A 13,256-nucleotide genomic window follows, 5' to 3' on the forward strand; every position below is an offset into this window, starting at 1 on the left:
TTTTAAAAGAGTAACGCTTTCCAATTTAAATATAAACCATTATAATTTAAATATAAACCATTATAATTTAATAAATATAAACCATTATATTTTAATTTAATAAATATAAACCATTATAATTTAATCGATTAATTAATCAATAATAATTTACCAGGTTCTTGTACTCTTATCAATTCCAATCTATCTATGTATGATATAAAATAGAATGAGATACAAAATATCCTTGAAAATCTCTTTCAATCTTGTTTTAAACGTAATTTTATTCTAATCTCTTATAAAATAGCTTCGATTCGGGGGGCGAACGAATTGTTTAATTAACAAAGCTATCTCGCTTGAATTATGCCTACTATCACACATATATATAAATTTCTATTAAATCATGCGGAATGTTATTGAATATAATCATAATGAGGGATTGCATTACTGGATATCTTCCGGTCGAGTAATTCGACTAAATTTATCATGGACCGATCGGGAAAATTTACGCAAGCTTGCAGTCAATGAAATTTATTTAAAAATTAGAGAATTATTACATTCATTGCGTAAACGAATATCTCTCCCTGTTACTAAAAATTATTTTTTACAGAAAGCTATTTATAATCTAAGCCATGCATTTTTGAAATTGCTTCACATTTATATTTAATTATATAATTAATTAGTTAAAATTAATTAGTATGATTACTAATAATAAATAGGAATAACTATAACAAATGGGGATTTTTTCAAAAAAATTTAAACACTTTTATTTCTATTTTTAAAAATATACAGGGAAAACTTGTTGAAATTGTTCTATATAACTGCGTACGGATAATTTAAAATATTAATTTCAATTCTCTCGGAAATGTTGCTGAATTCCGCTAGTTTGTCTGAAATGAGGTAACATGTTTTCTCTCACTGAAAAAAAGTAAAGCGATAAAAATAAAAATATACTAAATTTCAAACACTGCGCTTTGTGCAACAATGTAACTCCGTGTTCTAAAGCTTACAATTCGCAAACTCGTGCAAACCGACCGTCGTGAATGTGAACGGATTAACTTCTCAATGGACTAACAAGATGTTCCGACAATCCCACGAAAACGATGTACGAAATGAGCGATAAAATTCAAGATCGCCGCTTTGGGAAAATCGGACCGGCCAAAAACTCTCAGTGGTGTCTCTCCCTCCTCTCGATGTGCGCTTCCGTTTCGGGTTATTTTTTTCGATCGACCGTTATCGGATAAATGAAACGAGCCGGCTTTTTGCGACTGCACGTACGGCCGGGACCGAAAAGCCATCCTTTACGTTTCCCGACGATTCAATTTAACCGCGACTGGGCGAACGGTCGACGAAAGCTCACGAAGTTGTCGAAGTAGATTGGATCTTATTGAATCCAGAACTGTCCTGCCGGAAGAGAGAAGACCGTCCCTCTTCCACTTGATGGAGAGGACTTCGCGTTCCCATATAAAACAGCGCGCTGCCATCACGTCGGGTATTGGATCACGACGACGGGGCCGCATCGTCGACGCCAGTTACAGGATCTCGAGTCAACATCTGCCGGGACCTCGGCGAGACGAGAGAGACAACGGCCGCCTTAAACTTCACCTCGCGAAAAAGTTGGGCGCGATCGGGCAAAGAGTCCCCTTTTTGATTGCCGATTGGACGTTCGTCGCGGATCAGTGGGTCGCTCGTTCTTTTCACGGATAACAGTTTGGGAAAAACGGCGCGGGATCGAAGGGAGACATCCGAGGGACATCCCCAGAGACGGCCTCCATAAAGCGCGGTTTACACGACGCTCTCGTTTGCCGACAAATAGCAAGTTTGTCGAAAAATATGTCACGAGTGTAGTACAAATATTGCATTAGAGTGAAGATATTGCCTGGTATAAAGTGTGTTTTTTGCAAAACAATTGCTTCCATGTCCGCCGGGCATTTTACAAAAATCGGTCGCAGCCAATATAAAAATACAAAATACAAACTATCAAAATATAAGTCTCAATAAACTGTACGTTTGTGTTATTAAAAGTAAATAATTGCAGTTGTGTATATTTTTTTGTCAAGATGTAACATATTGTAATACGATTTCTGCAAGAAAATGCAAATATTTCTCAACTTGATTAGAATCAGAAATCTATAAAACGCGCGATACTTTTTTAATAATTCAATGTTTCCCGAATCTCAAATAAATCTCCAATTTTTTTCGGAATTTGAGAGCGAACGAGGGAACAAAGAAATATTTTTTGCATCGAAAAATCTTATCTTCATGCTAATTTTTAAATGTTTTATTCAAATAACTCGTACCGCCATAATAACGATCGAGTTTGTATCTGTTTCTTGTTTATTTCTGACCTACTTTCTCAATTCCACGGAGAAGCGCGCAATTACCGCAAACTCCGCAATTTTTTTAATCAAGTTACAAGTTGGAGATTCGGCGAATCTGATTGAGAAGCAGCGCGACTTTAGCTCGCTCTCGCTGAGAAAAATGAAAGAAAGCATCGTATTAAGCTATTGCAAGCATAAAGCAATAGATATATAATATATATATTGGCAACTCGTTTAATTTGAGGATATGATCTAATAATTCTACACTATTTTTGGGGCAGAAATCGGTTGTCGGCGCATTCTTTCCGGATATTGAAAAGCCAGAGCCATGCAACAATGAAAAGGATGCTTTCTTTCTCGACGGTAAAGAGAATTACGACAGTCGGAATTGGTCGTCGAGACGGAGTTTATTAACACACACACATACATACACACCTACACATATCATATTTACGTCGACGTGTTGCGTGATTAAAAATCCGAATGGGAGAAACAGGAACCCGAGATGAGGGAAGTTATGAAAAGTCCAGAATTCCGTGTTTTAATCAAAGAAAAATGTGCAACGAAATCATATACATATACATATATATTAATTTCTATTTGTTCCATCATTAACTGTATATAATATGATTTAATTATCAAATGAAATGCAATAATGAATTGATATATAATGAGTCATTATTTATCAATGAGAACATAATCACCAAATCCACGTTTATTTCCATGATTTAACTCGCAATATAATTATACGTTTCGAAAATGAAGACACTACTGGCATATAATTGTCATAAAATTATAAAGTAAAGCAATTATTTAATCAAAAATTCATTATTACTTCATTGTTTGCTAATTTTAAATAGTACGCTTTTATATTAACTCGACTTTTTGCATCGTTCGAAAATTCAAGTGAATATATTTTTTTCTAAGAATAAGTAAATATAATTTTCCTCTAACGCAAAAGCGTTTTATTATTTAATCATTCGTTTATTAGTGCATTCCGAGAGGCGGAAATGTCCCATTTATTCCGGCCAGGTATAACGACAACCGCTAAGGACAGAAATATATAGGTTGGCTCACCGAATATGGGATTCCCGCGATGTGTCGCCAGCCCGCCGAGGGTTAATACGTGTGAGTGATCCGCCGTTACCACGAGAAGCGTTTCCGTGAGATCGACCTCTTTCATAACTGCCTGGACAGCTTCCTCCAACGCCAGGGTCTCATCCAGGGCGCGATAAGCGTTGTTGTAATGGTGAGCGTGGTCGATTCTTCCACCTGAAACAGATCTCGCTCCATGAGAGGCGCTCATGAGATGCCGCCATTTATTAAAGTTATCTTCGACTATTTCATAACGCAACGTCGCAGTTCAGATCCATTTTAAAACCTTCACAGTTTCTAGGTACCATTAGACTAAGTCTCTCTCTGCTCACAGATAACGTGTGAAATTTATTAAAGAAATATTACACCCTTATATCACAAGAAATATGTAAAATAATATTTATTTTTTTAGATACATTAATAAACTTCCTCACGTGTCCTTTAAAATTTGTCTCGCCAAGTCTCTTATAATTCATAGCGTTATCAAAAATTAAATTTTATTAATCTCGTATTTATGATAACAAAAAAAATATTGATTTTTATTAAATATCGATTATTCTGTTTTTCACACAAAACAACACATATACACTTCAGTATCCATAACATTCTGTTGGCAAGAAACGTAATGTATTCGAGTTTCTGCTTTGTCTACTTGTGTCCACACATTCGCCAGCGCTTGTTTAATGTTTGTCACTTTAGGGCTTCATTAATAGTTCTCAATTGGATTTTAATCAGCGGTGTCAATCATGGACGAGATGTTGCTCGTTTGCACATAGTTACGGTCGGCACGAGAACATCGGTTCTCGTTATCGCGTTTAACAAAGTTACACGAATGAACTTAACTCGATCATCGTGATAACTCTCCATCACGGTAAAATTGTGGCGTAGGTATCGTATGCGCGAACGTAATAACGGTGTGATTATTTAATAAAACAAAATAATTGATTTTCACGGACAGCGTTTCAGAACATTTCAATTACAGACAATGTAATATAACACAAATTCTTCTCTCTTTCAATTTGTTAAAATCGCACAGTATTCAATCAATTAAACAATTGGCTGTTTGCTAAACATCATAGAAGACTTAAGAATTAATTTATTTAGATAGACGTAGCCATCGAGCGATTAAATGTATTATTTATTATAATAGAAAGTTTCAACGAAATTACGCAATATAAAAAAATAAAAAGAGAGACCGATTTTTTTTTTAAATATAAGCGAGATAACGGAATTACATCACGCAACAGTCGCTCTTTTCAGTTATTGGTAATCCGAGTTATCAACAAAGTTACGTACACAGATTTAGTCGACTGGATTTCAATCCACATAAATGCAGGTCAATGCATCGAGTGTATTGCTTGCGGTGGTGTCAACCATTATATGGAACATAATTCCTCTAGCTATTCATACATCAAATAACATCATTGATACAAATATTAGAGATTTGCCATTTTATAAAGATTGTAACGCGTTTTATTAAATTTTATATAATCAACTCAATACAATTTTATTTACAATTATTTGTAAAGAGTACGATAATAATAATGCGTGGATAGATTCTCAAGTGCAGCAAAGTGCTCAATAAATTTCATCAAGAGATTAAATTGATCTAATTAATTTAATAAAAATTATCTCATCTTTTAAATCTCACATCTTGATTATTCAGAAATAAAATTTTCCTTCTTCGAGATGAATCAACATTTCAAAGCTCTTGTAAATGCATGACTGCGTCAAAGTAAAGAAATTTATCTATCAATAAATAAAAAATTGGACTATATTTCTTCGCGATCGATCGCGAGATGCTCTAGAGGAACGAGGACAGACAGATGTGTCATCGGTTCTACAATCTTTGCGTGTCGTGTCATATCGATAAAAGTGGCTGTAAAGAAGCTATACGGAGATAAATACTAACGCGGGGATATAACGCTCATAAGAACTGCATCGTGTGCACGTAGCTGCATCGATCCTCTCGTTACGCGTCGCATGGTGCACATGCGACACAGGGGACTCTCGTTCGACCGACTTTATCCGATTGCTGTGCGTTGTGCAAGAACAAGAGAGAAAGAGAGAGAGAGAGAGAGAGAGAGAGAGAGAGGGAGAGAGAGAGAGAGCAAAGATTTTAGATATCATCCTACTAGGATCGGTGCCAGACGGTGCAGCATAGATAAACGTAACTGTTGCGTTTAACCCTTCGCTGCATCCGAGCAAGTCTCGTTCAAATCTACTTGACTTGAAAGTAATAATACATGTGAGCTCTCAGTGTGCTCAGAGTGAACTCGTTTCGTAAAGCATTTAAAGTACCGCGCAACCAACGCGATGCGAAAGAAATGCAAATCTGTGTATTGCAGTATTGTTACTATAAAGGGAAACTGCTGGAAAAAGATTGCTCTCCGAGATTTTTCAAGACTGATCTAAACGGGAAAATTTTCTTGAACTCTAGCAAATCGTTCATATATGTATAATTGTATATAAATATATATCTAGAAATTTATATCTAGAATATATTTCTATATATGTTCTCTCTCTCTCTCTTTCTTTTTTTTGTCTTAAATATAATATCTATCTGTATATACTATGTAATATCTGTTTTTACAAGAAAAATAATTAAAAAAATAATAAAAAGAATAAAAAGAATAATTTAAAAATAATTAGAAAAATAATTTTTACATTCTTGTTTATTAAAAAAAAATAAAGTTTGTAATTATATAATATTTTATATATAAAAATATACATTTTTCTTGCATATATTTTATAATTTGATAAATTTAAACTTTTTACTTAAGAAACAATGCAAAAATTATTCTTTCAGATTATTTCAATTGTTCTTATTATTTTTCTTAAATAAACGCATAAAAAGTACATGAAAAAAAAGAATATATATGAAAATATTATATATATTTATATATGATTATATATAAAAGATAGTGTGAAAGAATATCATTTTATCAAGATAATTCGTAGTCTAATGATTACAATATGTTCTTTAATGATTACAATATGTATATCATATTTCGGTTTAAAATTTATATATTATGATTTGATTTAAAATTTCTATTTTATTATTTTCAGATTTTAATTATTATTATTAGTTATAATCTCTTTATATCGATTGTAGTTGCAATTATTAATTCCGAATCTCATTACTTTTTATCAATATAATGCAAAATTGTATTCTATGGGGTTTTGAATATAAGCCGTTCTCTGAGGTATCTCGCCATAAATAGCAAAGTAATCCCTCTACATACACAGAAATCGAAAACAGCTATCGAGAGCGTCAAGTCCCTTAGATATCCGGTCACCATATGTCGCAAATTCTTGCTTTTACAGAATCGCCTATTCCATGTAGCAAACAACAAAGTTGTCATGGAATGAAAAATGAAATGTCACCGGGGAAATAAAAAGTCACCGAAAGAGGAACTCGTCGAATTGTGACCTGTAAAGAAGGCAATCCATGCGGAATATAGTCTTTAATAGCGTAGCTGTTATCGTTTTGGCGAAGCGCGATTTAATGCGCAAACAATCGAGCGCGTTTTAACGTCACCAGAATAAAGCGGAAGCGGATCTTAATCATACGGGAAACGACCGAGAGATGCGAGTACAGAGTTTAAAGGCTCCAATCCAGATTTTATGTTGTTATCGATGACGCGTTTTTATATCAAAGTGAGAAACGATATTTTTCGGGATGAGTACCTCTTTATAAAGACTATAAAAACTTTAGCGAAAAGTCATCATTTGTATTTTATTTTTCATTAAAATAATTTTCACCGCAGCAAATTGATCGATATTTTAGCCGCAAAACAAAACTGTATTATTTCTATCACAAGGATTATAGTAGAGAATTCTGTTATTTCATGTTAGCGTCAGAGGATCTTGATTATTCTGGGATTCAACCTCTATTGCTGCTATTCGATACAACATGACACGACACTATCTTAGTGATGACAGTCGGCGAACAGTCTGGCAAACAGTTGCTGCACTTCAATTATTATGACCGCCAGCTTGCCTCTATCTTGAATTGTGCCAGTTTCCGGTAATGGCTACTTAGAGTTGAGAGCAATGAAAACAGGACTTATGATATTCCGGGAATAATCCGAACAATCATTAAAATACACAAATTTATATTTATATGCTAAATAAATGTGCAAAGAAATCAGAAAAACAAATATCAATTTATATGTAAAAATAAAATTCTATTTGTATGTGTATGTATGTATGCAAATTTTTTATTTACATATCTTGTTTCTACGGAAAATTTACTTTTGTGTACTTATAAATTGCTAATTGATAAAAGCTACTATATGTGATTTTAAATATCGAGATTAATTAAATATCGTCGCATAACTTTTACTTTAATTATTTATTATTTCTGAGAAATAATAAACAGTTAAAATTTTTTTTCTGAAATTATTTTAATGCACTGCTATTTTGTTTATAAATCCTATTTACATATTTTATCTGTACTTGAAATTTAATAGATGTATCAACACTATAAAGCTAAGTAATATAAGTTTTAATGTGACGTAATAAATTAAAAAAAAAATGATTTTTTAAAAAAATATATAAAGTAATTCCCTCCTCAGAGCATGAACGTTAAATATCCTCTAATTATCTCTCATTTCGGCGAAATATTAATATCTGCATTCGATAATGTAACTTTTATATAATTTTAACGATTGGCTTATTAGATTTCATAGATTGCGAAATTAACAGTGTCCCGAATATTAATTTATTCTCGGAAGTATTCAGCGGGGAATCAAAACTGTCGCGTTCAAAGATTTACAGGAAAGTCCCGTAGCAAGTTTTCAACTGAAGTATCTTCGGTTGCGTAACCCGCTTGCGAGCTTTCGATTTTAATCCGCGTGAAGTCCGACAAATTACGTTCGCACCGTTAATTTTGAGGAGCCGTTTTACATGGATTGTCGAATCTTTGTTATTTGTCAGCGACTCGTATCTGCATTTCTACGATTTCCAAACTACAAATAAATACCACGATGTTGCCAAAAACGACACTTACTGCTGGAATCAATATTTCATTGTTTTCAACGGGTTAAACGTGTAAGAGGATTAAATAATGAATTCGAGAGAATATAAGTAATTTGAATTTGGAGCAATATCGCATGACCGTTAATAATTATTATCGTATTACATAATTAAATTAAAATATTACCTACACATGTACCATGCGATAAATGGAAAATAATGAAACTGGCAAATCGTGCGCGGAGCAGTATTGTATGATTTTTAGTAATAAATAGTATTAATGTGGCACATATATGCTATCAATATGGCCGATATACATAAATGGAAAATAGAGTAGAAATTGAAATAATTTATGTGTAATGCACATTACACACAATATAAATATCATTTTTTCGATACATTTATTTGCGTTCATTTCTTTTAAATAACATATGTTGCGCTAAAAAGTGTTTACGCTTAAACACAAAGCTATATTCTTTATCTAATCATCGTTCCGAAGTCATGTCTTTCTATTTTTAACGCTACAGCGTAAATGCGCTGTCGGAAGTGGATTCTCTCGTCGGATTAGGGACAGACAATGATAAGATATTAACCGCAGCACCTTATATTATCGCACTTTTTACGACTTGGGTCAACCATTAATTCGTCAAAGAAATGACGATCTATTACGGTACCATTTTCATTATTAAGAAAGATCATGAAATTACTTTTCGCAGTTTTTTCGTCCCAATTTAATTTCACGAGAATAGCGTGCATTATCGTGTCATTAAGAGGTCTTTACATATCATCGGAGACGAAAATTAAAATTATCCTCTCGGGATTAATTTGCAGTAGGCAAGTCGCTAATTATATCATCTTTCAGAGAAAAGAAACGCGTTATATAACGCATACATAGGTATATTGAGCACGTTTAAAAGTTTTCTTCCTTGAGAAATCGCGCGGAGCGTCAGATGGGCCGGATGACATTTTTGTATACCTGTAACAAATAGAATTAACATCTGGTACTTGCAGTAAGTGCGCCAGCCTCGCCGTTCCTTCCACACGAGAAATTTACGGACGACCCGTTTGAACCCGTTTGGACCGTGAAAGTATGGTTTTAAGAGGCAATAAAGATACTTTATCGTCCAGTAATAATATATGTTCTTGCTTGTTCAATGACGCAAAGCTTCGGGGATGAAAGAGATTACGTGGTGGAATAGCGCGTCGACTAAGCATCGTAAGCGGGTTTTCGTTTTTCCGCGATAAATTCTACGCGGAAGCAGACGGGGGTCGTACATGCATATATTGTATATCACGCAGCGCACAGAACCGAGGGGGTATATTTTGTCCATCGCGATGTATACATGTGTATTCAGCAGGGAAATACGATAAATAGAAAGCATTTTATCAGATATCTTATTCTTGTTTTGTTAGAAACAAGAGGGTCGAATTATTTCACCGATACAATTCTAAAATTTCAATTATTTAACAGACAAATATATTCAGGGAGAGATTAATCCATATTGTTTTAATTAAAAAAGAAAATTAAATAAAATATATGAATAAAAATATTAAATATTAAAAAATATTAAATATTAAAAAATATTAAATAATTGATATTTATAATTATTAGTATTTTTTATAACTGGTATATTTTAAACGTAATTATTACATTTATAATTTCAATTATTTAGCAGATAAATATATTTGCGGAGCACATGTCGAGATAAATCCATATTATCTTAATTAAAAAGAAAAAAAAAACAGCAAAAATATTAAATATTAAACAATATTAAATAATTGATATCTATAATTATTAGTATTTTTTATAACTGGTATATTTTAAACATAATTATTACGTTTGTTTTTTTTATTAATAATTATCGTTTAGCCGAAATTTAGAATGATGGAATATGCGCCTTTATAAACAGCCGATCCAATTAAGACACAGTACAATATGCAACGGTGGGGATTAATATTCAGATGACCTACTTGGCTTCCGAGCTTTCCTTCTCTCTCTCTTTCTCTTGACATGGTCGTCCTACCCAAAACCTGACCGCGTAACTATACATCAGAGAACGTGACGTGTAAACACATCCATCGGCTACTGAAACTCAGCCGACAGCGGCCCGACGTGCAAACGAGCCTCAAGCCGGCTTGAGGTTTATCTTGGATAAGAGCTTAACAGGAAGTCCGGACGTTATGCATTTATCTTTGCGGACTGACGAGAAAATATGACTTCCGGCGCAGATTTGCTATTTCTTCTTGAATAATCAATGCCAAGCTGAAAAGCACGGATGCGATGCTTTTAAAACGGGAGATCTTGAAATGCCGTTCCTTCATTTAATTCTTCTCTCTTAAAGAAGGAAAGAAATTCCCTTCCAAAGCAATATATATGTATATTCTTTTGCTCGCAGCGAATAGCTATGCAAAACGTATAGTTTCAACACAGTTTAAATTGAAAAGAGAAGGAGAGGGAGGTAAAGACTGCCAGGATCCATGCGTCAGATTAAAAGTACTTTCTGCGGGTAGCGGCGCCATCAATGATGCTGATGAATACGATAAGGCGCATCAAAATGTATTAACGCGCAATGAACGCCGAGAGGTGGGTAGAGCAACAGTTGTGCGAAACTTTGGCCGCGGCATCGAGATCTCAATGCTGATTGCAAACAGCGGGGAAACGAGATTGCGGAATGGGGACGGTCCTCTGATGAAGTTTCCTTTCCGGAAGTCGTACTACGACGGTCTCTAACTCGGCAATTCGTCCGCATTTACCGCACGATATACGGTATTTTAACGCATGTCGCGGAAAGCGTGTTTAGATCGTTCAATGCTAATCCCGAGATATATTTGCGGCAACGAATTGGGTCTGTCTGACATACGCCAATATTCGCCGGAAACTTGTACTCCAATTTCACAAACAAGCAAAAACGAATATGGAGGCCGAATAACATGTTTCTCGCGTTAGCTTCTCTATATTTGCAAGATACAAACATATACATGAAATTTGTAACGCATTAAAAATATTTGCGTGTGATGTAAAATATAACTATTTGTTTAAAATTATTTTGACAATTATTAAAATATGTGCAAAGTGTGTGTTTGTGTTTGCATTAAAATACATAACAATCAAATATATATCATGGTTACATAGTGCTTTTTTTGTTTGCGCGATCATATGTGGTGTATGAATTCTTTACCGCAATATATTGCTATACGTTTCACGTGCAAGATAAAAAATATTTATACGTTAAAAAGAAAAAGTTTAGAGGAAAATTACTTTCAAAGTTAAACAATCTATTTCAAAGACACCTTATATTAACATATGATTGTAAAATTTATTGTTTTCAGAAAAAGTAAGCATGCCATAAATATGATCTATTTTTATTTTTCTTCTTGTTTATTTTTCTTTCATTTTCGTTCTAATTATTGAATCTTTCCATTTGTAAGCAAACGACTTGTTTTAATTATGTGTTTATCCACATTGCATTATCCTCCATTATTTTCCCAGTAAATAAAAGGTGCACCATAAAAAATGTATTGTTTGTGTTGCAGTAGTTAAAATATAAGTAAAAGGAAATTTCGCTGAAATTATTTTCTTCGAAAACTTGCATACTTTACTCGCTTCTATATATTACATACTGTATGCAACTTTTTACTTATTCAAAATGCATATCGAAGCAACATATAATATGATTTAATATTGTTTCTTTCTTTCTTTATTGAGCTGAATTGTTTTGCGAGAAAAGAAAGGAAAGAAAGAGAGAGAGAGCAATAATTAATAAATTAAAAAGTTTTCAAAAAGAAATAGACTAAAATAAGAGAAATAATTTCTCTTGCTTCAGAAATGCATCGATTTTTTTATCAATTATACATAACTGCTACTACAAAGTTGAACATAGTACAAGAAACGTATATTGTACTTGTAAGATCAACATGTACTTATAAAGTCAACAAGAATTCATTCCAGTAAAATGCATGAACGGTAATTTTTCAACATAGTAATTTCCTTTCTACACAGTTACAATTTTAATTTAGCGCGAGTGAGCTTTTTACATTCATTAAAGAAAATTATTTACGGTGAAAAGCTAGTTATGTAAATTTCTTTTATTTGTTATTTTTCACGTCCTCGCGTATTTACTTTTTCGCATAATTCTTTCAACATTTTCGGATGAAAAAGTTGCATACATTCTAGTTGTAATAGTAAAATTGTTTATGTTTGTACATTATTACAATTATTTTTATACAGATTTTTTTTGTAAAACAAAATATGACCAATTCTTCAAAAAATTAACATCGTATATATCCGCCAAATTTATCTGTTAATCAAAATAAAATATTTTCAGAATGTAACATAGTAATAATAAGAAACTTATTTATTGTGTTGCATACATCTTATTTCGTATATAATAGCTATTTAGTAAAAACAAATAAAATAAAATAAATAGTGCTCTCTTCTGGAATTAATTTGAGAGACGTAGAAAATGTATATATAAAGATTAAAAATAACTATTGTAACATTTTTTCTATGAATTTTTTCAATAACGGTTTTTAATCCAATTTTATATATGTTTGGTAGCATGTATGCGGTGATTTTAATTTATTTAAAATGTTTTTCTTTTACATTCTGATATTTTTTCAGTAGCGAGTAATGCATTTTCCGCAATACAATCCGAGCTTTACAAATATACGTAAGCTTGTTGCAGCGCCGCGCGTCAGTCCACTTGAAGGATGATAGTACGCTACCGCGTGTCATCTAACCGGAAAGTGTTAATCAAATTGTTGTAATCTGCAAGTGTATGCGGATAGCTACTTCACGTAAGTAACTTCAGCGTGCGTGGAGAGTTTCTCAAACTCATTTATATGGATGCGCAGGAGAGAGAAAATACGCACAGGACGAAAGTT

The 13,256-nt window shown here is 33.1% G+C and overlaps 1 protein-coding gene across 13 annotated transcripts in view; it reads right to left on the reverse strand.

The window, feature by feature from the left end:
* Positions 1–13,256, reverse strand: part of LOC145975155 (alkaline phosphatase) — a 196,406-nt gene that overhangs the window by 25,871 nt on the left and 157,279 nt on the right. For all 13 annotated transcript variants that reach the window (XM_083105419.1, XM_083105414.1, XM_083105410.1 and 10 more), the window contains one exon: positions 3,375–3,569. In XM_083105419.1, the coding sequence (XP_082961545.1) occupies positions 3,375–3,569 (195 nt within the window). The remainder of the gene's footprint in view (positions 1–3,374; positions 3,570–13,256) is intronic.

The sequence above is a fragment of the Camponotus vicinus genome, unplaced genomic scaffold (assembly GCF_025532165.1).
Source record: "Camponotus vicinus isolate PSW18456_S1 unplaced genomic scaffold, iyCamVici1.0 SCAF_7, whole genome shotgun sequence".
NCBI lineage: Eukaryota > Metazoa > Arthropoda > Insecta > Hymenoptera > Formicidae > Camponotus > Camponotus vicinus.